The 26,328-nt window shown below is 36.9% G+C and overlaps 1 protein-coding gene across 1 annotated transcript in view; it reads right to left on the minus strand.

The window, feature by feature from the left end:
* LOC145991236 (solute carrier organic anion transporter family member 74D-like) overlaps window positions 1–26,328 on the minus strand; it is a 39,240-nt gene that overhangs the window by 7,533 nt on the left and 5,379 nt on the right. The window contains exons 6-12 of the mRNA XM_083127198.1: window positions 22,675–22,833; window positions 20,150–20,314; window positions 15,901–16,096; window positions 12,933–13,074; window positions 11,203–11,468; window positions 10,185–10,288; window positions 9,845–9,946 (exon numbers count right to left, since the gene is read on the minus strand). Coding sequence (XP_082983324.1) covers window positions 9,845–9,946; window positions 10,185–10,288; window positions 11,203–11,468; window positions 12,933–13,074; window positions 15,901–16,096; window positions 20,150–20,314; window positions 22,675–22,833 — 1,134 coding nt within the window. The remainder of the gene's footprint in view (window positions 1–9,844; window positions 9,947–10,184; window positions 10,289–11,202; window positions 11,469–12,932; window positions 13,075–15,900; window positions 16,097–20,149; window positions 20,315–22,674; window positions 22,834–26,328) is intronic.

A 26,328-nucleotide genomic window follows, 5' to 3' on the forward strand; every position in this document is an offset into this window, starting at 1 on the left:
TTGTTGTCTTTAGGTGTGCTTAAATATTTTTGAGCAAGAAGGCCCAATTCAATAGGATCCTGAGTAGCTTCAATTCTTCGAGGAGCAACAGGACTAGGTGTATGAATACTAGAAAGTGGGGTGATTGGATAATCTAATATGTTCCTAGCAGCTACAGGTACAAGCTCTGTGATCAAATTTTGATTTTGCTCTGTAACAGTTTGATATTTTTACCTAATTCACTAATAGCATCAATAATAGGCTGTTCTGTTTGCTTGTGTTTTTCATAGATTCCTCGGTTCTCTGATTTCCATCCCTTAAACCTTTTTACAAGATAATCTCTTAATTTAAGATCATCAATAATTGGCCTTTTCATGGTTATTTATATATGTTTCAATGTCTAGAAAATTGTTGATTTTATTTCTGTATTTCCCACTATTGGGTTTTCTTGTCATATCAATTGTGACAAACCCATAACTGTCTTGATTCCAGCACCTACTGCAAAACTTAGAAAAATCATTGTAGCTCAAGTCCCCACCTACATATTCATCATGTATGTGTTTGAGGTTGGTATGATCTTGATGAAACACACATATAAAATTGCTGTTGTCTCGGATCAGCTGCTTCGGAATTTTAGAAAAAGTCTGTGCCAGGTAGAAACAATCAATGTTTTTGTGTCGCCTTTGTGTAAAAAAATTTCTAACCTTGTTTTGATTATCCAGTATAATGTCATCAAACACAACAACAGAGTTATCAAGACATTCATGGAGTGGCTTAACATCTGGTTCAAAAGTGGCTATATCCAATCCATCATATAGCTTCATCAGCTGCTGATATTTTAATTGTTCCAAGCTCTTAGAGAAGACATACAAGTGCCTATTTTTCCAGTCTAACCAGTTGGGTGCCAATAAAAAATTATCAATCATTAGTGTAGTTTTACCACAAGCCGATGGCCCAACAATAAGACATCTAATATTTTCAGGCAGCAACTTGCCATTTCTCTTAATCTGCTGTTCAGGTTCTGGCAGCCTTTTTATAACATCCCAGGTGCTCATATTATCACTTTGTCTGCATCGATCCAGCTGTGTTCTGGAAGTCCTAGCCATTTGACAAATAACTTGTTGCCTTTTCTGCGGATGATTTTTTCTATGAGATATGTGTCAGGCTGTTTAGTTTTGTTGAGTTCTTCTTCATAGAACCGGCCTTTGAGAATTTCTCCTCGGTGGTCTTTTATTATATATGTGTTAAGGGTCCCAGGTTTAACTTGAACCACTGTAAATAATTCAGTGCTCCAGTTTCTTGTAAAGCCTCTTTTGAATAAGTGCTTATATTTGCTGATTCTTACTTGATCACCCACCTTGTATTTGGCTTTTCTTGTTGTTGGCTGGTATCTAGGATAATAAACAGTCCTGATCAATTTTTTCTCATCAGATGAAGTTACTTCAGAGGGTTTCATGTTGATTTTGGAATGGACCGAGTTGTTACATTTATGTAGAAGTTCTGGAAGAATATTAAGCCATTTATAATTACCTTGAAGTGTAAATTGTTTATACATAAGATTTTTTAGGGTTTTGTTGAATCTCTCTACAATTGAGGCCTTGAGATCACTGTAACTCGAATAATGTTGTATTGACTGGCTTTTAATAAATTGCTGGAACACAGAATTATAAAATTCTTTGCCATTATCTGTTTGCAAATAGCGCGGTGATCTTCCACTCTGAGTGATGATTGTCCTGAAGGCTTCTGTAACACATTTTCCAGTCTTGGATTTGAGTGGCACAGCCCAGGCAAATTTTGAAAATGTGTCTATTACAGTGAGTAGATACTTGTAGCCCTTGTTGATTTTGTCTAAGTTTTTCAGCTGTCCACTTGCCATCTCAATCAAGTCGCACTGCCATAAATCATCTATGCCTTTTGTGACTACTGGCAGTCTCTTATAATTATGTCTGGCTTGTCTGTGTAATTCATCAACAATAATTTGTCTAGACATAATATGAAAACAAGAATATTGCAACTATGGGGTGTTCAGCAGCTGATACTACAGGATTTTCTAAATATAATTTGTCTCCTATTTGTATATGAAATTCCAGAGAGCCATCATCTTCAGCATAAGATGTTTCTAATGTATTGGGATCTGTAAAATCCTCTAACTCTACACTGGTGATTTTTTGTTTGTTGTCAGCATTTGTTATTGATAAGGTGGGGTAGTGGTGTGCCTGTGGTTGAAGCCAATATTTGATCTTGATTGGTCTCAGTGTGTCCCCAACAAAAAACTGGTAATAAAATTGTGCAGGGGACAGCATATATATTTTGCCACCTGGTGTAAATGGTGAATCATATTCTTTGTTGGGGATGCTGTACAATTCAAGAATTATTGTATGTTTAGGATTCTGGATTATGCCGGTTATTTCTTTTTCTGCTGCAAGCAATCAACTTGTTACAGATTCAAGGTGCTCATTGATAGTCCTAACAACATCATCATGGCCTGGCTTGATTTTTATGTCCACAACAAGTTTCTTGTATTGTTGCACAATTTCTTGTAGCTGGGTGGCAAAAACAGACAGAGCATTTGCTTGATTGGATTCCATGGTCCCTAGCTGTTGCTTGATATTAGCTACAATTTGCTGTAAATTTTCAACAACTGCCAATTTTGAATTTTGAGCAGTAAGATCATGGACCTGTCTTCTGATATCCTCAAACAGGGCATGCAGTTCATTAATATGTTGATTAGTTGGTAGAGTGGCCACTGTCTGAGTAAGTTGTTTGATCTCTGTCTGGATATTCTTGATATCTTCTGACTTCAATATGCGATTCACAGCTCTCTTAATATTTTTAAGTTCCTGTGATGTAGGCAGATTTGATACAGTATTTTGCAAAGATTCAAGTGCCAATTTCACATTATTTAATTCAGAAGCATCAGCCACATTTTGCATAGCATTTTGGAGCAGGGCTATATCAGCCTGAGTGGGTGTTGATTGTTGTAAAATTTCAAGCTTTGTTTGGATATCATCGATCAAGTGATGAAAATGAGATAGCTCAGATTCAGTGTTGAGGTTTTCAAGCTTTGTGATCTGTTGCTGGACACTGGCAAGGGTGTCTACAATACCAGGCAGGCGAGATTCTAGAGATTCTTGCACATTCGTCAAATCACTTTGCACTGCTGCTATTGTACCCTCAAGATGGATTATGGTACTTTGAATTTCTCCAAAATCTTCATATGTTTCAAGTTGCAGCTTAATATTGGCAACACTCCGAGTTATTGCACTCAAAGCATCAGAAGATGGCAAGTTGTTCATAAAATTTTCAAGTGTCTCAATTTTTTCTTTAACCTCGGCTATGGCATTGTTCAAGGGGTCCAGATTAGGTATCTGGAGTGATTGAATCTGTTCCTTTAGAGTGGAAATCACTAGATCAAAATCTTCTTGTGATTTTAGGCTTTTGACAATTGTTTGGAGCTGTGTCTGGACATTATTTATCTGCTCTTCCAATTGTTGCTTCAATTGCTCAGAGTTGGTGGCCTGGATCTTAAATTTGGCTTGAAGAGCTGCTACAGCCTCTTCTAAACTTTGAAAATTATCTAATGTTGCCAAGTCAGTATATTTTTGAAGCAGCAATTTGAGTTCAGAATCAATTTTAAGAAGAGGGTCCATGCATTGTGATTGTAAATTTGTAATTTCTAATTGAAGACTGGCATTGAGTGTGGTTTGTAAAGCTTGTAAATCACTTCTTAATTTCTTGACTCTGACATCAAGCATAAGAATCTCATCACTGTGATCTTCATGCCTTGTATGGCCAAATATATCATTAGGCATTTTGTTTTAGTGGTTATTTATTATTGAATATCTGATTCTTAATTCTCTAAAAAAAAAGGTATAAGCTTGTCATATGATCCCGGGACCTCAATATATAAGCAGTCACCAGCAGAAACAGTATATACAGTGCCAGAAACCATGTTTGAGTGCTTAATTCTATAAATATTTCTCCCTATTGAAATCTTGACATTACCCTTGGGAGTTGTTATAAATTGCAATTGACCACCTACAGGTAATTGCTAATGATTTAAATTATTGTTAAATATGTACAATGTTTTACCTGTTTCATCATCAACATCTGTAAGTATGCTGTTCAGATGAATAATTAACAAAGCACTTAGTTTAGATATTATATCAGAAGAGGGTTGTGGTGTTGGCAGGTCCATAATAGCCTGTTTTTTGAACCCAAATAAGTTCATAGGCATGTTTATTTATTTCAAATCATGCTCTGTAATTGGGCATTGATTACCACTTTTCAAATCACAATGACCCCATGGTAGAGTATGTATGCCACATGACAAAATGCATCTCTTATCATCATGTGGGTCCAGAGCCACTTTTCTTACAATATTTGTAGTCAACAAGTGATCCACACTCTGAATTCTGGATTCTGATGTTCTGATTGTGCTACATGATTTGAGGCAATTTTTGTAATCTTCAAATTCAAGCTCTTTGTCTACAGTCACTCTGCCAATGCCCTTGGCCTTTTTGGCAATAGCGATACTACATGTTTCAAAACTGTACATCTTGGCCCTTAACCCAGCAAATGCCACAATAACATCACCAAGTGTCTCATCTTTTAACTTGCCAGGCACCTTTTTGTTGTGGGGTTTAATTTTTGAATGTTCAGTAGTATCAAAATATTTAAACAATTCAGGCTGTGTTATATCTTGATAAACATCTTCTGTTTGAATATCAAGAACAAAACTATCTGTGTCCATGTACATCAGTTTTACACGATCCTTATAAAAAGGCTTCAACACATCATAATACAATTTTAACATGTGTAATTTGGCCAATTCCAATATCACAGCCCCTACATAAATAGGCTTATCAAACTTAATATTTGTTTTTTTCATGTTGAAAAGTGTCATATTCTCATCATAAATTCTTCTGTAATTGAAGTTGGGCTTTGCAATCAATTTTTTGCTCCGGCTGGGGTCAGTAATTATTTTAACATAAATATGTTTTCTGACATTTTCTATTGTTTAGCCATACACAGAATTGACCATCAATTTAAACAAGGTCTTATCAAATTGGCTCATTGCAGATGTTCGAAGCTCTGTGTTTGTATCAATATATGGCTTCAACCATCTTGAGTGCCTGAACCTCAAAACTTTTCCAACTTTGGTCACTTGAAACCATGATTCATCAGGAACTGGAGGTTTTTGTAATATGTGACATAATCCTGTTTCGGCTCTAGAGTCATCATCAATTTCTTCTGTTTAGAGCCAGGTGAACACTTAACATCAGGAATTGGGGGCTGATCAGAAAAAGTGTTGTGTAAATCATCAGGAATTGTCAGATCAACCTCTAAGAACAGGCCATAGTTACTGTCATCAAAATCCTGAAGATCTTCAATATTAAAATCTTCAACCCACTCAAGCCCTGCATATGGCAATTTATCCATCATAGCATAACCATAGAGGCTGTTGGCATCTACATACAGTATATAATTTGATGGCAGTGCTGGATCATAATCAGGAATATATTTGTTATTTGCTCTGGCATATCTCTGAGAACATTGCACCATGCCTCCTCTTATACATTGTTCCATAAACAGATACATATCTTGATCCTGGATCAGATCCAATTGCATTTTAGTGTTTAAAAACATTGCAGACCATGCTAGGCCCGGAGCACTGTAAAAATACATTGGATCCAGCTTATAATTTTGCATGGAAGATTTTCTAAATGCCTGAAGTATATCAGCTAAGAGGGTCACATCAAGTTTTAAATATGCTTGTGATAATCACCAAATGTCTGGCATTTTAAATTGTTCCACATCAACTGGGCATGGTGATAATCATCATCAGTGATTCCAGATGCTCTGATTTTGCTGTAAAACTCTTGTTGTGGTGGCAGAGAACACTCATCAAATTTAGAAAAATCTGTAACGTAATCATATGGATATACACCCTTCCGCCTAATTAATTTCAGGTCCTGATTTGGAAACAAAGCACATGTGATTTTGAATTGATCATCAGATAATTGAGTGGCCACTGTAGCCAGGCTAGCAGACAGAATTCTGTATGAATCAAGAAATCTTAAGTGAATAGGAACACTATTAACTTTAATTATTTTGCTAAAGGCTATATATTTCTCATTATTTTCAGCTAAAATATTTAAATTCTGCTTGTCAAACCCCTCGTACCTGATCAAATGATGAAAATCATAATTGGATGCACCATGGCAAAATATAGGGATAAATTTTGGTCTCTGGATCTTAATATTACAGCTATTACACAGGGCTATTAAGAATTTACCATCTGTATGAGAATGGTGTTTCATCTTGATATTTGTATCTGAAAATTCAGAATCACATACCGGGCATTTTTCTGCATTGTTGAAAACTTCAATCTGTTCCTCTGTTAAAGGCAACATAGGTTTTGATTTTAATAAGACATTAGATGCTATGTCATGGCACTCATTTTCTATTCTATGTGCAAATTCTTTGATGGCATCTGCTCCCATGTATAAATATTCTTTACTAACAACACCATCCTGTACAACCACATAATAAAAACTAGAAGGTTCATGTAACTGGTATGGTGTAATTGAAGGTTCATCAGGATCTGGGCTACAGAATGCAAGGGGTTTGAGGTTTGATTCAAAATCACAGACTATATATGCTGGGTGTTCCAACAAGGCTTCAAATTTTTTGAATTTGGCATTTTCACTTGGATTAGGCATAAGCATATGAACAGGTTTATGGTTGCCACAGTATTTCAGATGCTCAATTAACTTGTTTTTAGCAATTTCTGCATTCTCTTCCCGAACCCCATTTACCATTTTTTGACCATCAAATACAGTTAAACATCTTCGGCACAACTTGAATATTCTATGAGTTTTGTCTAGTTGTTTTCTGACTAAAGCTTCAAAATTATGTATCAGAGTATAATAGTGTGTGTCATCCCCTTCAATTAAGAGCAGATCAATCGGAACAGCAGAATCATCATCAAATGTACTGATTCTGAGAGGTGCTATCAAGCAATTGCCACGGCCAGTAGAACAAATAAATACATTAATAGATAATTGTTTACCATTAATATCCCTGGCCTTTTTTTCAAATTTATCAATATTCTGAACTGACATTGGATATTTTAAGCCCTCCATTGCTTCATCAAAATCATGTTCATGTTGTTTATAATAAGTTATTTTCTCAGGATTCCTTGAAACTGGATACAAAGCAGCTAAAATACACCACAAAAAGCATTTCTCATCATTATTTTTTATGTTAACCACGCCTGTTTTGTTTTTCATATTGGCAGGTAATGGCAGATATGTAGATCCTTGTAATGGGCTGAATTCAGAAATATTAATATATAACTTGTGTGGAGATCCGCATAGGCTCCATCCTGATTCTTTTGCAGCAAATTCAGAGTGTTTAATAATCAATTGATCTATCAAACTGCTTATTATTTTGTCTGAATTTGTATTTCAATATACAGGTACAGTTTCTGTTATGTGGGGCTGTGTAAATTTTGTGCCATTTGATTTCTTATATTGTGTAAACAATTTGAGGGACAGCTTATAAGAGCCTTTTTGTGCATTTAGAATTGCCTGCACATCAGGATTTAAACTGTTCAAAAAATTCTTAATACCACATCTTGGCTCTGATACAAACCGGTAATCCCTTAATTGGCCAGCAAAACTGCTATGGATGGGTTCATAGCGTGGCTGCTTTGCCGGTCCAGCATTAAGAGGTGTTTCATGCTTCCTTTTCAGAGCAGATGTAGATGATTGTGGGGGCAATGTTGATGACTGTGCTGAACAAGTACCTTTATGTTTATATGTGAAGTATTCCATGCTATATTTTCTATGGCATTTAGGGCATATTTTTGTGGGAGTTCTATATTTATCTGGATTACAATTCTTTTGATGCTTAGCCCAATTGGGGCTAGATATATTCTTTTTGCATTTATTACAATGTTTTTGATTTGGCATTTTTTATTGTTGGTTTATTATATATATTTCTTGGGGTCCAAATCAAAACTTTATGCCTAATAATAAATATCAGTTGGGTTCAGCAGTGTGCTGTGTGTGTGTGTGTGTGTGTGTGTGTGTTAATATTTTTGGCTTTGGTATTTATATAAAATTTCTTGGGGTTCAAATCAAAACTCTATACTTAATAAAAAATATCAGTTGGGTTCAGCAGTGTGCTTTGTGTGGGTGTGTGTGTGTGTGTGTGTGTGTGTGTGTGTGTGTGTGTGGCATTTTGCCTTAGTTTTTAAGTGTAGCCAAAACAATATCAAGAGGGGCATATTTTTGACAAGTTTATGGACAACAATCTGGCAGATGTAGCTTTTAGACACATGGGCAAATCTGTCTGAGGGGGGTTCTTCATTTCTACACTAGAATTCAAGATTCTTGGGATTTTGACAGAATAACACACTATAAACAATAAAATCATATGGGTACTTGACATAATTTTAAGTGTGGGCAAATCGGGGCATATGAACTCTTCTTTTGTACACTAGGATTCAAAATTCTTAGAATTAAGAGCTTATCACACTTGAAGAATTGGGGCTTATAGGCATCTTGGCTTAATTTCAAGTGTGGGCAAATCGGGCTGTTTAATCATATGAGCTCTTCTTTTGTACGCTATAAGTGTCCCAGTAATAGCATCAATACTACTACTTGTGTGGGTGTGTGTGTGTGGGTGGGTGTGGGTGTGTGTGTGGGGGTGTGTGGGTGGGTGGGTGTGGGTGTGTTAATACGTTTGGCCTAGTTTTAAGTGTAGCCAAAAACAATATCAAGAGGGGCTTATTTTTAACAAGCTTATGGACAACAATCTCACAGATGTAGATTTTGTAAGTGTAGGCAAATCAATCTGAGAGGGGTCATACTTTCCCGGGAAATTCCCGAGGGCATTTTTACAAAAATCTTGGATTAGACAGAGTACCACACTTGAGCAAAAAGCTCATATGGGCATGTTGAGCTAGTTTTAAGTGTAGCCAAATCTGCCTGGGGGGGTTTCATACTTTATCGAAATGGTTGTATCATCAATTACACTACTCATAATGGTAAGTTCTTTGCCTTGGAATAAAAGATCCAGGGTTCGATTCCCTATGGAGGCACATTGTGGGATCCGAACCACTGCAGCTTTATTACAAGAGAACTACGGAAGCACTCCACAATCGGGGAGACCCATTTTCAGTTGTCTATGGCGTGGGTCTACATTAGATTGATTTTTCTGTATTTTACTTCGCTTTTTTGCCACTTTTGGCTAATTGCGAAGATAGGGATAAATGATGATGTGACGAAATTCATGAATAGACACTCACAAACACTCATGCCCAGGACGGGATTCGAGCCCGGGACCCGTGGCGTCATCCTAGCGCGATGTGATAACCACTCAGCCACGGGGGTCGGCTGTCTGCATTAGAAATATTTGTGTGAAGATAAATGGTGAGGATATGAAATTAAAGACTAAAATTGGTAAACGCTGTAAGTGCCACAATAATTCAAACACCGTTTTTCACGTTGATCTGTGAAATGTGCCATGCTTTATAATGTGGTAAACGTGAAATGTGGCTGGTAGCCCTCTCAGTAGTTCAAAGGGCGTGTAAAGAGAACACTAGTGTGAACGTTGTTACGGGCTGATGCTATTTCCCAACACTTTCGCTTTTGGCACTTACAACGTTTACCACTTTTAGTCCTCAATTTATGAAGAGTCTCACAAAGAAACGCTCATGGCTAAACTGTGACTCGAACTCATAACCTTCTGTTGCAAGATATTAGGTGTATCTCTCAAGAGTTCTCGACCACCGAAAAGCACATTAGTAACATTTTTATTTTATTTAATGAAATATCACATAATATATAATTACCTGCAGCGGTGAAGTTAAGAATGAGCCTCAATGCTGCGCCATTGTAGAGCCAACAGTTGCCAGTTCCTGAGCAAGATTTCCCCCAAACGAGGCAGGTTTTATCTGGAAGAATTACAAAAGATTTTTCAAAATTCGGCGAAGAAAGCAAATAAAATGTTAAAATTTCAAACAATGGCTCGCGAGAGAATACATCTTGCACTATTCATACAAAAATTAAACCTATTCTCAGTTCTATTGCTCTAAATATTCGTAAACTACATAATATATCATATGCTAATACAGTCTGCCTCGCGGAACAGAGAAAGTGCATGAAATGAAATTCTATAAAGGTGTCACTCACCTAATATTATTCCGAACATAATGGGTGACGGCATAAAAGACAAAAGGCTAAGGAGCGTCAAAGTGAGCCCCATGGAAACTGGCTTGTCCTTCTCATCGATACATCTGTAAAAGACAAACAAATGTCAATAAATAGTTTATATATATATATATATATATATATATATATATATATATATATATAAACAAATCAACACCCAGGAAACAACACGTTCATTTGTTTTGTGAAAATCATTATTTATTTTCCATATTTTAGATTCCACCTGTGAATCTCCAGAAATGACCTGGTATACAACCAGTCCCTGAAGATGATAGTAACGTGAGCTCTCGAAATTTTCTCCAAAAATCTCCCGCTAGACAAACAATCCCTGAAGATGATAGTGACATTAGCTCTCGAAATTTCCTCCAGAAATTACCTGATCGGCAATTAGTCCCTGAAGATGATAGTGACGTTAGCTCTCGAAATTTTCTCCAGAAATTACCTGTTCGACAACCAGTCCGTGAAGATGACAGTGACGATAGCTCTCGAAATTTAATCCAGAAACTACCTGATCGACAACTATCCTCTGATGATGATAGTGATGTTAGCTCTCCAAATTTACTCCAGAAATTACCTGTTCGACAACCAGTCCCTGAAGATGACAGTGACGTTAGCTCTCGAAATTTTCTACAAAAATCAGCTGGTCGACAAACAATCCCTGAAGATGATAGTGACGTTAGATCTTGAATTTTCTTAAAAAATCAGCTGGTGAACAAACCATTCCTGAACATGATAGTGACGTTAGCTATCGGAATTTACTCCAAGAATTACCTGACCAACAACCAGTCACTGAAGGTGATAGTGACGTTAGCTCTCTAAATTTTCTCAAAAAATCTCCCGGTAGACAACCAGTCTTGAAGATGAGAGTGACGTTAGCTCTTGAAATCTTCTCCAAAAATCACTTCGTCGGTAGTCCTAGGGGACCTCTTCATGAATCCGTGCATTGTTAGGTGAAGTATAATAAGAAATATAACCTTACCTTACTGAGACGAGAAAGTTCGTGGCTCGTCCAGTGGCTCCGACAAACTTCATGAGACACATAACCGATAGGAACACCATGAACTTTGAGGTGCAGTCCACTGGACATGGACCGGGAACTGCTGAACCTTCCTGGAACAGGAAATCCGATTCTTCCTCTCTGTGAGTCACGTCGGCCAATCCGAGAAGAGAGTCGCTCATGAGAGGGAACGACGTCACTGAGACGTTGGGATTCGCCACGTGAATACATGAACACTGGGTATACACCTGGAAAACGAGCAAGTATATTAGATTAGGGATACTAAAAATAGGGATTCTAAAATTATGGATAATAAAACAGGGATAGAAGAGTTAGGGATATAATGATTAGGGATGCTAAAACTAGGGATTCTAAAATTTTGATAATAAAACAGGGATAGAAGAATTAGGGATGCTAAAAGTAGGGATTCTAAAATTTTGATAATAAAACAAGGATAGAAGAGTTAGGGATATAATGATTAGGGATGCTAAAACTAGGGATTCTAAAATGTTGATAATAAAACAGGGATAGAAGAATTAGGGATGCTAAAACTACGGATTCTAAAATTTTGATAATAAGTCAGGAATAGAAGATTTAGGGATAGAATGATTAGGGATACTAAAACTAGGGATTCTAAAATTATGGATAATAAAACAGGGATAGAAGAGTTAGTGATGCTAAAACTAGGGATTCTGAAATTTTGATAATAAATCAGGAATAGAATATTTAGGGATAGAATGATTAGGGATAATAAAACTAGGGATTCTAAAATTATGGATAATAAAACAGGTATAGAAGCGTTAGAGATGCTAAAACTAGGGATTCTAACATTTTGATAATAAATCAGAAATAGAAGATTTAGGGATAGAATGATTAGGGATACTAAAACTAGGAATTCTAAAATTATGGATAATATAACAGGGATAGAAGAGTTAGGGATGATAAAACTAGGGATTCTAAAATTTTTATAATAAAACAGGGATAGAAGAGTTAGGGATAGCATGATTAGGGATACTAAACTTAAGGATATTAGATTTAGGGATATAAGAATTAGGTATACTAAAATTAGTAACAGAAGAATTAGGTATACTAATACTAAAATTAGAGATAATGATTATGGATAGTGAAAAACAGACCAGCGAATTCTGATTTTGGACATGTTCAGTCACTTCTCTCATGAGTCAGAATTCACCGTTTTACTGGTCTCTTTCTCATATGTCGCCATGAAATAGTTAGGCAAGAGTTGGCATTTAATTGCCTTCCTCCAGGAGACAGCTTAAGTCATCCAAGTCGTTGGTCGGCGCACATAAGCATTACAGCACCAAGATATCTTACAGAAAATGTGCAAGCCCGAGGTTTGCCCTGTTACTAATAGAGCAGTAGCCTTGATTACCCTGCTGACAGTGTTGCTACTTTAGCTGTTTTCTTTTGAAAGTTAAACTTTGCAGTAATGCATCGCAAACAAGCAGTTCCAGATTTGGCAACACTTACCAGCCCCCTTTCTCTATTTCCTCACCACTAATGCCACTACTTCAAAATCGCCACTCCAGATAAATTGGTAGATCTAGTATGGCTTCTTCTCAAAGCGCTGAAAGAGAATCAGTGGTGCCATCCCCTAACATTATGACACCAATATTAGTATTGATTGTATCACATCGTCACAGACTAAGTGTTACTTGAGAACCAAATAGTTACCAAACTGTTGCCATTACCTTGTTCTTCCCGTCGATTTCTTGTGACGTACAGCCTGCATGGCAGGGTGATATGTAGGTGACTCCATCTGCTCCACAGACGGGGGAATACTTCACGTAGTCACACTTGCAGGCTGCGTTGCATTCGTAGTCTACTGCCAATCTGAAAAGGTGGAAAGAAGCATTACACGAGTTTGTTCATTGGGGGTTTCTCTCTTTTTGTTCCAATCTTTCTCTCTTATTTGTAACTCTCTGCATCCTCTTTTCAAGTGTTTCAATCTTTCTCTTTTATTTGTAACTCTCTGCATCCTCTTTTCAAGTGTTTCAATCTTTTTCTCTTATTTGTAACTCTCTGCATCCTCTTTTCAAGTGTTTCAATCTTTCTCTCTTATTTGTAACTCTCTGCATCCTCTTTTCAAGTGTTTCAATCTTTTTCTCTTATTTGTAACTCTCTGCATCCTCTTTTCAAGTGTTTCAATCTTTTTTTCTTATTTGTAACTTTCTGCATCCTCTTTTCAAGTGTTTCAATCTTTCTCTCTTATTTGTAACTCTCTGCATCCTCTTTTCAAGTGTTTCAATCTTTTTCTCTTATTTGTAACTCTCTGCATCCTCTTTTCAAGTGTTTCAATCTTTCTCTCTTATTTGTAGCTCTCTGCATCCTCTTTTCAAGTGTTTCAATCTTTTTCTCTTATTTGTAACTCTCTGCATCCTCTTTTCAAGTGTTTCAATCTTTTTTTTCTTATTTGTAACTTTCTGCATCCTCTTTTCAAGTGTTTCAATATTTCTCTCTTAATTGTAACTCTCTGCATCCTCTTTTCAAGTGTTTCAATCTTTTTATCTTATTTGTAACTCCCTGCATCCTCTTTTCAAGTGTTTCAATCTTTCTGTCCCTGTTTCTACTTTTCCATCTTTTACTATATCTTTTTTTCCTCCTCTCTCTCTCTCTCTCTCTCTCTCTCTCTCTCTCTCTCTCTCTCTCTCTCTCTCTCTCTCTGTCTCTCGTTTCATTGTTTTTCTTTTCTTTCTTCCATATTGTCTATCCCTCTCTCATTTTGTTTCTTCTTTTGTTTCTATAACGCTTTCTTCCCATTTCAATACCTTTTTATCTCATTTACTACCTTTGTTCTCTCTCTCTTCCTTATATTCTCTTTCATCTCTTTTCTTCCTTACATTCCTTCTCGGTCTCTTCTCCTGGTTTCCCTGTTTTTCTCTTTTCCTCTGATTCTACTCTGAAGACGAGAAGTGACGTTAGCTCTCGAAAGCTCGGAATCCTTCAACAACTAACCAGGTCGATATCCCGAGAGAATCGTCTTCATCATTCGTCGCTTCTAGTCTTACTTCAAGATCGAGTTTATTTTACGTCGCTTTTTAATCACTTTTGCCTAATCGTGACGGTGGGGATGTGTTGTGACAGGATGAGATGGCTATTACTCGTATGTACTGCATCTTCCATGAAACTTCGGCTGTTAACATACATTTTTATGAGCTTGATGTGCGTATGTTCGACAGTGCACAACTCATATGTACATAAAAAGGTATCACATGAACACGAAATTCTTACGATGTATAAAGAAGACCAATTCAACAATATTAATTGAACTTTGCGAAATAAATAAATATTAGTTACAGATATATTAGGAATCACTAAAACTGGATGTTAGTGCTTAGTAAATCTAGTAAAATACAAAATATTGTCTTTACTGGTTACTATTATATCTCTACAGTAACTTTTATCGTTAGTGCAAACATGTAAACGGCATTTATTTACTGACTCTTATTGTAATTATTAAGCTACTTATTTTTCAAACTAATTGAAAAATATTACAGTTAGCTCAACCACTTCGACGCTATTAGGATAAGAACATATTTTGATTATCCTATGTTTTGTAGTTAATACAGTGTATAGATAGACGTAAATCAACTTTAAATATATGTGATTGGTTGATATCTTGTAGGTTTCTGAATCAGTGTCTAAATGCAAATTATACCGCTTCATCTCCATTACTTTAATAACTTCAGTTAATTGATAAAGATAATCTCTTGGTTTAGTAACCAGTTTAAATCTGGAAATGTTTCCGAAATTTCTAGAAATAATGTTACACTCGTCTTCAGAGACTGTATAATCAAGGGGTCCCGAGTTCGATTCCCGGTGGAAGCACATTGTGGTTCGGATCCCACTTTAAACTGTAGGTCCAGTCTCGATTAGCCTTATTGTGCGTGAAGTGGACTTAAAGCACCAAATCAATCAATCAGAGACTGCAGTATTTAAGAGCCGAAGTCTTTCTCAACAACCGAAACTGAAGCATTGATGAGCCAACTTCACTCACATCTTCAGTGATTAAAGCATTCAAGAGCTAATGTCACTCTAATCTTCAATGATTGAAACAATCAAGAGATAACGTCCCCATCATCTTCAGAGACTGAACTATCCAAAACTAACTTCATCCTCATCTTCAATGATTGAAACATTGAAGAGTTAACGTCACTCTCATCTTCAGAGACTGAACTATCCAAGAGCTAACTTCATCCTCATCTTCAGTGATTGAAACATTGAAGAGTTAACGTCACTCTCATCTTCAGAGACTGAACTATCCAAGAGCTAACTTCATCCTCATCTTCAGTGATTGAAACATTGAAGAGTTAACGTCACTCTCATCTTCAGAGACTGAACTATTCAAGAGCTAACTTCACCCTCATCTTCAACGATTGAAACATTGAAGAGCTAACGTCACCCTAATCTTCAAAGATCGAACTATTCAAGAGATAGTAATTAAAGTATTCAAGACCAAAGGTCACTCTTATTTTCATGGATTGAAATATAATATTCAAGATAAAAGAAAGTTACTAAATATTCAGGGACTGAAGTAATAAAAATGACGTCAACTGTTGAGAGCTTGGAAACATTTCCAGATATCGTGACGAGAGAATTCTTCTTCCTTAAAGATATTCCTGTTATACGAACGTTTCTCAGAAACATTTTGCTACTCACTCGCCTGAAGGGAGCAGTTTCCCCTCGTTATCTCCTTCGGAGCAGCCTAGAAAGGCGTATGAGGCTATTCCAATGACGGAGATGATTCCAACGAACACGTTCCAACCAGCTAACATTCTAGCTCTTGGTTTGTATCTCGAAATGACAACCCCGGACAGCAGAACTCCAATCGCCATGAAGACCAATCCAACAGCACCTATAAACACAATAGTGAATTATAATAGTTACAGCATACGTTTCGTACGAGGACCTCGTATGTCATTTCAGAACGTAACCTTGACACATCAACTCTCTGTTAAAGATATAGCCTATTCGCCTCCCCCCGTGGCGGAGTGGTTAGCACATAGTGCTACGACGCCAGGGGTCCCGGGTTCGAATCCTGGCCTGGGTATGGATGTTCGTGAGTGTCCATTCATTAATTTCATCACATCATCACTCATCCCCATCTTCGCAAATTAGCCAAAAGTGTGGCACAAAAAAAAAGCGAAGTAAAATAAAGCAAATCGATCAATCAATCAAACTTAGCCTATTCGTGATGACATCAATCTTTATTGATTGATTGATTTGGTATTTTAAGTCCACTTTATGCATAGTAATGCTAATCGGGACTGGACCTACAGTTTTTAAAGTGGGATCCGAACCACTATGTGTCTCCACCGGGTATCAAACCAATAACCCCTTGATTACAAGGCGACAACGCTACCAGTGCGTCATCTGGGAGGCCCTGTCAATCTTTATTGACTTATCTTCGATTCTCTATCTTAACGTTATTATCTAAGTTGGTTATAGATTGTATGCTGGGCATAAACAGCCACATGTAAAGCTGTAAGTCCAGTAAAATATTGTTGAGATGTGTTGAGTTGGTTAAAGGTTGCCATTGTAATTTAGATATTTTTCTTTTCGCCACGGTACGTTAGCACATTGAAACTAATGAGGGCATAGTCTACATGTTCTATAAGTCTATGAGTACCCTTTCATTAATTTCAGTTAATCACGAATTCATTTTCATAGTCGCGGTTAAAAAAGGTGGCAGAAATGCACCATGATAAGTAAACAAATGGAACCAGTGGGTCTTCATTTTTTCAGGGAAATAAAAATTCAAATGTGCATATAATTTTATGTAGGATTCTGGGGAAAGAGTATGAGAGATGTTGTGTGTTGTAAAAATTAGTATATTGTGTAAGATATAATAACAAATATAACAAAATCTAAAAGTTATAAAATTTGATACAGGGAAGTTTGTTGATGAAAGAATTAAGAAAGATTACCAAATTAAACTGTTAAATAGATTTGATGTTTTGCAGGATTTAAATGATGATGAAAATATAAATGAAACAGACGTAAATAAGAATTGGGAGCACATACGTAATGCAATAGAATCAGCAGCTAAAGAAAGTATAGGATACCATAAACCGAGAAAACGTAAGCCATGGTTTGATAATGAATGTCATAATCTAATAGAAATAAGAAATCAGGCTAGACTTAGATGGTTAAATAACTCTGATGATACAAATCTAAGCAATTATAATAGAATAAAGCGAGAAGTTAACCGCACGTTTAGAAGTAAAAAAAGAGATTACTTGAAAAGCAAAATTGACGAAATTGAAACAAACAGCAAAAATAAAAATATCAGAGATTTATATAAAGGTGTAAATGAATTTAGAAAGGGGTGGCAACCTAAAGTAAACTTGATAAAAGATAAAGACGGTGATTTTCTAGCTGACCCAAGCGATATTCTAAATAGATGGAAGAACTACTTTAATGACCTTTTAAATGTCCATGTAGGAGATAAATCAGAAGTAAATGAAGTCCACACAGCAGAACCTTTAGTTCCAGAACCTAACTTGACTGAAGTTAAAGATGCTATTAAAAGGCTAAAGAATAACAAAGCACCTGGCATTGATTTAATACCAGCAGAGTTAATTAAATATGGTGGAAATTCATTAATATGTCAAATTCATAAATTAATTTGTTTAATATGGAATAAAGAAGAAATCCCTCAACAGTGGAAAGAATCCATAATTGTTCCTGTGTTTAAAAAAGGTGATAAAATGAACTGCAATAATTACCGTGGAATTTCTCTACTCTAAACAACATACAAAATATTGTCTAACATTATTTTAACAAGACTAACCCCATATGCTAATGAAATTATAGGTGATTATCAATGTGGATTTAAACGTAACAGATCAACTACAGATCAAATTTTTCACATCAGACAGACACTTGAAAAAAAGTGGGAATATAATCAAAATGTCCATCAGCTATTCATTGATTTCAAAAAAGCATATGATTCGGTCAAAAGAGATAAATTATATAATATATTAGTAGAGTTTGGAATACCTAAGAAGCTTGTTAGTATGATAAAAATATGCACCAGTGAAACAGAAAGTAAAATTCGTGTGGGTAATAATATGTCTGACAAATTTACAATTCATGATGGGTTAAAACAAGGAGATGCATTATCTCCATTGCTCTTTAATTTTGCCTTAGAATATGCTGTAAGGAAGGTAAAAGAAACTAAAGAAGGACTAAAATTAAATGGTGTGACTCAGTTGTTAGCATATGCAGATGATGTAGACTTACTGGGGGATGATGTGAATACAATTAAGAATAATGCTAAAATATTTTTCAAAACTGCTAAAGAGATAGGTTTGGAAGTTAACAAAGAGAAAACTAAATATATGCTTACAGCTCGAAACCAAGTGTTAGGTAATAATCAAAATCTAATTATTGATAACAACTCGTTTGAACCAGTTTCCAAATTCAAATACTTAGGAGTAATATTAACAAATGAAAATTATATTAAAGAGGAAATAAAAAGTAGGCTTAATTCAGGAAATGCATGTTACTTCTCTCTTCATAAAATTTTGTCTTCTCGTTTAATATCTAAGAAACTAAAAGTTAAAATATACAAAACAGTAATTTTGCCTGTAGTATTATATGGGTGTGAAACTTGGTCCCTTACATTGAAAGAGGAACATAAATTGAGAGTATTTGAAAATAAAATCCTTAGGAAAATCTTTGGACCTAAAAGGGATGAGGAGACAGGTGAGTGGAGAAGGTTACATAATTTAGAACTACATAATTTGTACTCATGCCCAGATATTATTAGAATAATTAAATCAAGAAGACTTAGGTGGGCAGGACATGTGGCACGAATGGGAGAGGAAAGAGGAGTTTACAGGATTCTTGTTGGGAAACCAGATGGTAAGAGACCTGTAGGAAGGCCAAGACGAAGATGGAGGGACAACGTTGAGATGGACCTAAAGGAAATCGGTAGGGATGGAAAAGAGTATATAGATCTTGCTCAAGATAGGGACAGATGGAAGGCCTGTGTTGCTGCAGCCATGAACCTTCGGGTTTAAGAAGGCTAGAGAGTTAGTTAGTTAGTTAGTTGTAAGATATAATAATACAGTGATTTGATATCCCTAAAATTTTAATTTGGTTTTGTTAGGTAGTTGACCAATAACCAACGGCGACACAGTTTTGTGTACAAGGCACGAGCAGAGACCTCTGTTTATAGACAACGTACTTCATCAGTCATAGTTGCAAGTGTGTGTTTTTTACGCTTTCCGTTAGCACATCGCGCTACGACGGTAGTGGTTCCGTGTTCGAATCCCGGCCTGGCATGGATGTTTGTGAGTGTTCATTCATCAATTTCATGATATCATCACTCATCCCCATCTTCACAAATTAGCCAAAAGTGGCACAAAAGGCGAAGTAAAATAAAGCAAATCAATCAATCAATTTACGCTTTCCGTATGTACGTTGGAAATACTGAGTTCAAACTAATGACGGTCCCTTTTTTTCTTTTCGAAAAGTCACTTTTTCGAAAACGAAATTTTTTTTTTCGAAAAACGATTTTTTTAAAAAAGCGAAAAATGAAAACTCGAATAATCTCATTTTCGAAAATAGCCATCCCTAGTTCAAACTAAGTTACTTTTTCAACTATTTAACACATATTTTAGGGTGTAATACTGATATAATATTACAGTGCATGACTACGATTGATGACACTGCTTCGCAGTCCTTGTACATATGAAGCTGTTGAAATAACTACCCGCAAACTGAGTGACACCTTGTGTCCACTGTGGAGTCTCATGTTCATATGTTCAAGTGCATCAATACTGTTTGCCAGAAGGAATAACTACCTACATTTTAGCCCCCATCACCATATTCTTGAAAAATTGTTTATTAAAAAATCATTGCTTCGTCAAATCTACACTAATTCTACGATGTAACTTACCAGTTACCAAACTGGCCGTGGACGCGGACTGCTTGTATTGAGTCTCGATGTACTTGGGCATGAAGATCCAGAAAGGCATGTACCCGAATATGTAGAAGATGGCCGCTAGATTGTTGCACATTAGGATCTTGTTGGTGATCAGTCTTTTGAAAGTGACGAACATGTCTGAAAGGTAAACACAGTAATCAAGAATGTGTGATAAATAGAATTTATATAATGTACAAACAACATGGTGCAAGACGGTAAAAACTTCGAAAATTAAAGTTTTAGGTTTTTTTATCGCCTTCAAAAGAATTTGAACATGGTACAGTCACGGACACTTCTGGGTTATAACAATTCCATTGACTTTCAATGGAATCGTTACAACCCAGAAGTGTCCATGACTGTACAAAAGTGCTTTAAAAGAGAACATTTAAGATTTATGTTGTTTATCGTCTACAAGACTAATTGAACCTATGTTTAGTAAATGTTTGACATATTCATGTAAAACATGAATTCTTACCCTTCATGCACAACATTAGATAGTGCATTATAGAGTTTAAACCAAGTTCACCGTGTAGGTTTAAGTCAGTGTAGTAAAACCGTGTCATAATTGAGATATATCCAACAAAACGAAACTTGACTATCCTTTTCTCCTTCAAATTTTTGAATAACACTCCCAGGTACTTAACTAAGGATGCACTATATTTTTTAAAAAAATACCATTCGACTCGTCCTAAGCATTTACACAAAATATTTTTAAGTTTTGCTATCGGTTTTGCCAATATTAGACTGTTACGAAATTAGAAGCTCATTGAAACGAAGCCGTTTAGCAGATCTCATTCGAGAACTGGTGACCAAATCGAATAATGTTTTCAAACAACAAAAGTTGAGCCTCTGGTGAGTTTCAGTGTCGACCTCGTACATTCAAGTGTACGTGGCATCTTCTTCCTCAGTTGACACAAAACGCTGCCACGGAGAACAACCTGGAACATCATCCAGCATTTCTGCAACGTTTCGTGACTCGAACCCGCCACCTCCAAGTTTCCAACCTGGCAGCCTATCTTTCCACGTTCTTCTCTTGTCACCCTGGCTTATCGGTTAGCGTCAAGGTTAACGAATATCAATGTGAACATCATTCATCCCCATCGTCGCGATTAGACAAAATTGGCGGACTATCCCTCCATCATAACGTCGCTCATACTCGTCGCCGTCAGTGGTTCCAGGTTCGAATCCCAGGTTGGGCATGGACGTTGTTTGTGAGTGTCCTTTCATCATCACCAGTGCTCGTCGTCGGGATTAATCCACATCGGTATGAATATACGACACCTGTCAAACAAGGTATTTCTCGTTCTCTTTGTCTTATTTTTCTAATTTTCCCTCATCCCTGTCTCCCACTTTTTTTCATAATACTAATACAACAATTTTCTGAATTATAATGTGTAATAACTCAGAAAAACACATCAAGGAACCTTCAATCAATAATACTCATTGAATAAAATCATGCAACTTCATCTTGCATTCTTACAAGTGTCGGTTCCAAGGTGGATCGTTGAATGGATGTCGAAGATACGAGTGAGCCACTTCTTGCAATACAAATGTATTTGATATTCAGGTTTGAAAATTGGTAAAAACAAACTATACGAATTCCATATTGCATAATATTCCACATTGCATTCCATGTTGCATTGCAAAGGTGTTGACTTTTAACGTTCAGATCGCCATGATGCAGTGATTTGTTGGACGTGCTCCGAAGTCAGAGATCCTTGGTTCGTATCTTTTAAAGTTTCTTGTTGTATTAATAATTACAACACCAATAAGTCTTGTTTCCATGATATGAAAAACTCAATATGCTGACTAAGGCAGACATTTATTTTATTATAAAACATAAATAAACTAAACGTAACGTTTCAACCTTCTACGTAGCAAGGTCTTCTTCAGACTCTGCACCAAGTACAAATGTAACAAGGTACAAAACAGGACGATATATATACACACAAAAATTATTCCCCTCCAGACTATTAGAAAGTTGTTCTGTTACATTCTAGCAGGCGGCTTTCCCTTGTCAAATGTACCTTCACCTGAAAGGCGGTTTAGCTAAATATTTTTTTTATATATATAGTGGTTGGACTCTTAATCTCACGCTCTTTTTCCTTCATTCTTCTTCCTTCTTCTCTCCTCTTTCTCTCTTGTCCTTTCCACTCTTTCTAACACCTTCTTCCATTCCTTGTTTATCTTCAGTCCCCCATTCCAGTTCATTGTGTCTTCTTCACCTTTTGTGTGTATATATATCGTCCTGTTTTATACCTTGTTACATTTGTACTTGATGCAGAGTCTGAAGAAGACCTTGCTAGAAGGTTGAAACGTTACGTTTAGTTTATTTATGCTTTTATAATAATTACGTATATACTTTCATTTTATTTTTGTTACAAAATTTGCTCATTGCATTTTGACAGGGTGGGCCTGCAGGTGGTTCTTTGGTTCTGAATGGGCACCTATCCAGTCTTTCCCACCCTTGACACCGACCATGATTCTTACAATTTTACCTTTAATGGATGCCTTCTCTTCCACTTGCGGTGACTCTCCATTCTCCATGCTCTTCGACGCTGCCAGCATCCTCCTGTGGGCTGCTCGCGGGAGAGCCTTCGGGAAGAGACCAATCAGAGACCCGAATAGAAACAGGATAAGAGCAAGAATGATCCATCCTACAAAGATAAGAAAAATAGGACCAGGCATGATGAACTTCAAGAACATACTTAATGAAACAACTGCAAATTTAAATTCGTTTCAGTCTCTCACCATAAAAAAAAAATGTGCAATTTGAATACGGACGAACACGAGGATTTCTTTGCGTATACACGTTCTATTATTTCTGTATCTCATTCCCTCTATCTATTTCTCTGTTCTGCAAAATGTCTGTCTGTGCAAATATGAATCTCACAGAATGAAAGGCATGAAAACGATGAGACATATATTGTTGAGGGACATGTTCGGTTACTGCCGGGGTGATTCTGATTGGAATTGCTGAGGGCAAAAAGGATGTACAGTGATCGCAAAAGGATCCAATCAAGGAGCGCAACACGCAGCGATGTGCGTCTACGCGTAAACAACGATAGTCTACATTCTACGCGTAGACTATTTTATACACGTAGATGACGTAATCTATGTAAAGAACATGGCGAAAGGTGATAACTTAGCGAAGGGCGCCGTTGAATTAAAAGAAAATTATACTGCGTATCAGTTGCTGATGTGTGAGGAAAACTTTTCATACTCTTTCTTCCCAATTAGAACAATTTCTCACCTAGGAAGAAACCTAATATATGAAATATTCTAGTGTTTTATGGAAAAAAGACCACTCTTGCCTCACGACTGCCATCTCTTGTTGTTTTGCATACTATTTATCTTCTTCCATACTTAACAATAGAAGAGGAGATAAATTTTGTTGTAAATATGATTCTTTTCATTTCGTTAGGAACCAATATAGTTGAAAATGTAACTCTCGTTTTATGAAACCCTTGAAAATGCACTTTAAGTTGTCTACGTAGTTTATGTAAACTACAACTCAATGTAATGTACGCGTAGACTACGTGTAGACAACGCATGTAGACGTAAACTTATAGTCTACGGCACATCACTGGCAACACGGGAAGAGAAAGGCAATGGCGTACCGTGGGGCCTAACGGGGGGGGGAGGGGGTTGTATCCGACTTCGTACCTAACTCTCGGAAGGGGGTCAGAATCGAAAACTTTCGGTCGCATAAACCTACCATCCAGAAATATTGTTACACTTGTGCAATCATAAAAAAGTACTCTTAATTTCTTTGTTACTCAGGTCTCAGGATGTTAGCAAAAATGAGAAAAACTAAAAAAAAAAAAAAAAAAATCGGCCTAGTTACGCCTATGAGGAGAGGTGTTAGGTGTGTGTCCCAGTTGAAAGGAACGTATCTGAGGCGAGATTCTGCACGCTCGGACGGGTAAGTTTCGGCCATGTCCGAAAGGCGCAGGACCTTACTTGAAGCGAGCATCCTCCGAGTATGGTCTTGGAGTGCTGTCTTCAAGTGGTGGACTGCAAGTGAAAGTCTTTCGAATTGCACTTCGACTGCAGCGCCAAATACGATCAGTAGATAAAACTGAGTACTTGTTGTCTTCCTCGCGTTACAAGCACTTGTTTTTCACCATATAAATCACATAGCATTTTCAAATGTTCGTACATATACATTTCCACACATTAGAAGAACTCTAACCAACAACTTGCTGGCCCATAACGTTTATTTAACCTGTGTTGCTGGCTATATACCTCCGTGATTTTGAACAAAAAAACAACGAGTTGCGGAAATCACGTGACCTAGTCAGCAACCATCTGTACGGCGAGCTGTGCACTTGCGTACTTCTGTTCTTGGCGCTTTCGAATTCTACTAGCTGACGTTGTTGAGTTGGTGTTTTAAGTCCACTTTATGCACAGTAAGGCTAATCGGGACTGGAACTATAGTTTAAAGTGGGATCCGAACCACTTGTGCCTCCACCGGGTATCAAACCCGGGACCCCTTGATTACAAGGGGACGACGCTACCACTGCGCCATGGGGGAGGCCTACTAGGTGACGTCACTTCATTTCACACCATACTTTAAGTCTGTACTTTGCACCTTTCGGACAGAGCCTTCATTTTTCCTTGACATTGCTGTGCAATGCTCTGCCAAATATGCAGTGTCCGTCGTGGGAAATTCAGAACTTTCATTCATTAATGTCCGTACCTCGACATTAACATAGGGATTTTCACGAAAGTGAGTGCTGTGCCCTTAGGGGTGTGAGATGATCCCCCTTTATGTGTGTAATTCTTAACCTTCCATAAATGAACCTGAAACTTTCATACGAACTATTTTGGGTGAATTATTTCACGGCGGGCTAGAGTCCCGGTGTCGACACTCCTGTGTGTTACGAATTTTCTTACGTGGAATTGTATATCGTTTATGGTTGGAGGATTTTTTGCATTTGCTCCTTAAGGATAATTACGCTGTTCGGGAGAAAAACTAGATAACTCACAAAAGTATAAAACCGAGAACAACGCAAGTGAAAGTTCCGGCATTCCAGTGTGGCTTATGTATTAACCAGATGTTCCTGTGTGTTTTGCCGATTACCGCCAGATTAGCCTTATTGCGTTTTCACCTCCGCCAATACAATTTCAAATGATTTATGTGACACTAACTTTCTAAGACGAAACGGGACATCCCATTTCGCCTTATCCTGTTTCGCGTTACACACAAAACATTTCCCACCAGGAAATATTATCGACTTACAATCAACCTTACCTTACCTTACCTAAACTAAACTGGTCGGTGCTCCTGGGGGTCGTTGCGGGGGGGAGCCAAGGTAGGTAACATCACAAGCTCTGCGCTCTCATTATGAATTACCCTTCAAGTTGATAGTATCCCCTGGTGGGAATTTTTGTTGTGTGTAAGGCGAAATGGGATGTCCCGTTTCGCCTTAGAAAGTTCGTGTCGTGAAATTGTATTTTGGAAGGTGAAAACGCAATAAGGCGAAACGGGAGGACACGGTGTTGCCAATTACCAGCTACGAAATATGCCTTGTTCACTAACGTATGAGCAACATAAAGACGCTGTATGTGTTCCTAAAATTAATTTCAATGTTTTATTACAAACTTTCTCGCTGAAAGTATTTACGTGATCAAACAGAACGCGAGTTAGCCAGCAGCGATATTTTACAATACATAGCCCGAATGCAAAAATTGGAACATTTTACATTTTTACTTCACATGCTTATATATTTTGTGTATAAAATATGTATTGTAGGCATCTATGAACATTAAGAATGTTTCACAATTTTTTCAAACCTCATTTGTCATTGCTTTCATTTTTTTTACAGTTCGAAGTAAAAAATAATAATTTCCTTGTGAATTTCATGGAAACATGTTTTTATTTTTTCCTGAATGACCAAGAAATTATATGTGTAAAAAATACATCGCAATGTTCTTTACATTAAGTACTGTTTTCTAACATTTTTCTCGGAATTGTTATTGAAACTTGAAATTGTTGCTTATTGGCAACACTGTAGGTGAGTGGCGTGACCTTGACTGGACTGTTTTCGTGGCGGCGACTCTAATGTTATCTCAAGTTTGAAACTCCATGAGACCTACGATCTGTTCTAAGAAATTCTTTTTTGCGACCAAGGTAACAGCCCAAGCTG

The sequence above is a fragment of the Lepisma saccharinum genome, chromosome 8, assembly GCF_977018435.1.
Source record: "Lepisma saccharinum chromosome 8, izLepSacc3.1, whole genome shotgun sequence".
Lineage (NCBI taxonomy): Eukaryota > Metazoa > Arthropoda > Insecta > Zygentoma > Lepismatidae > Lepisma > Lepisma saccharinum.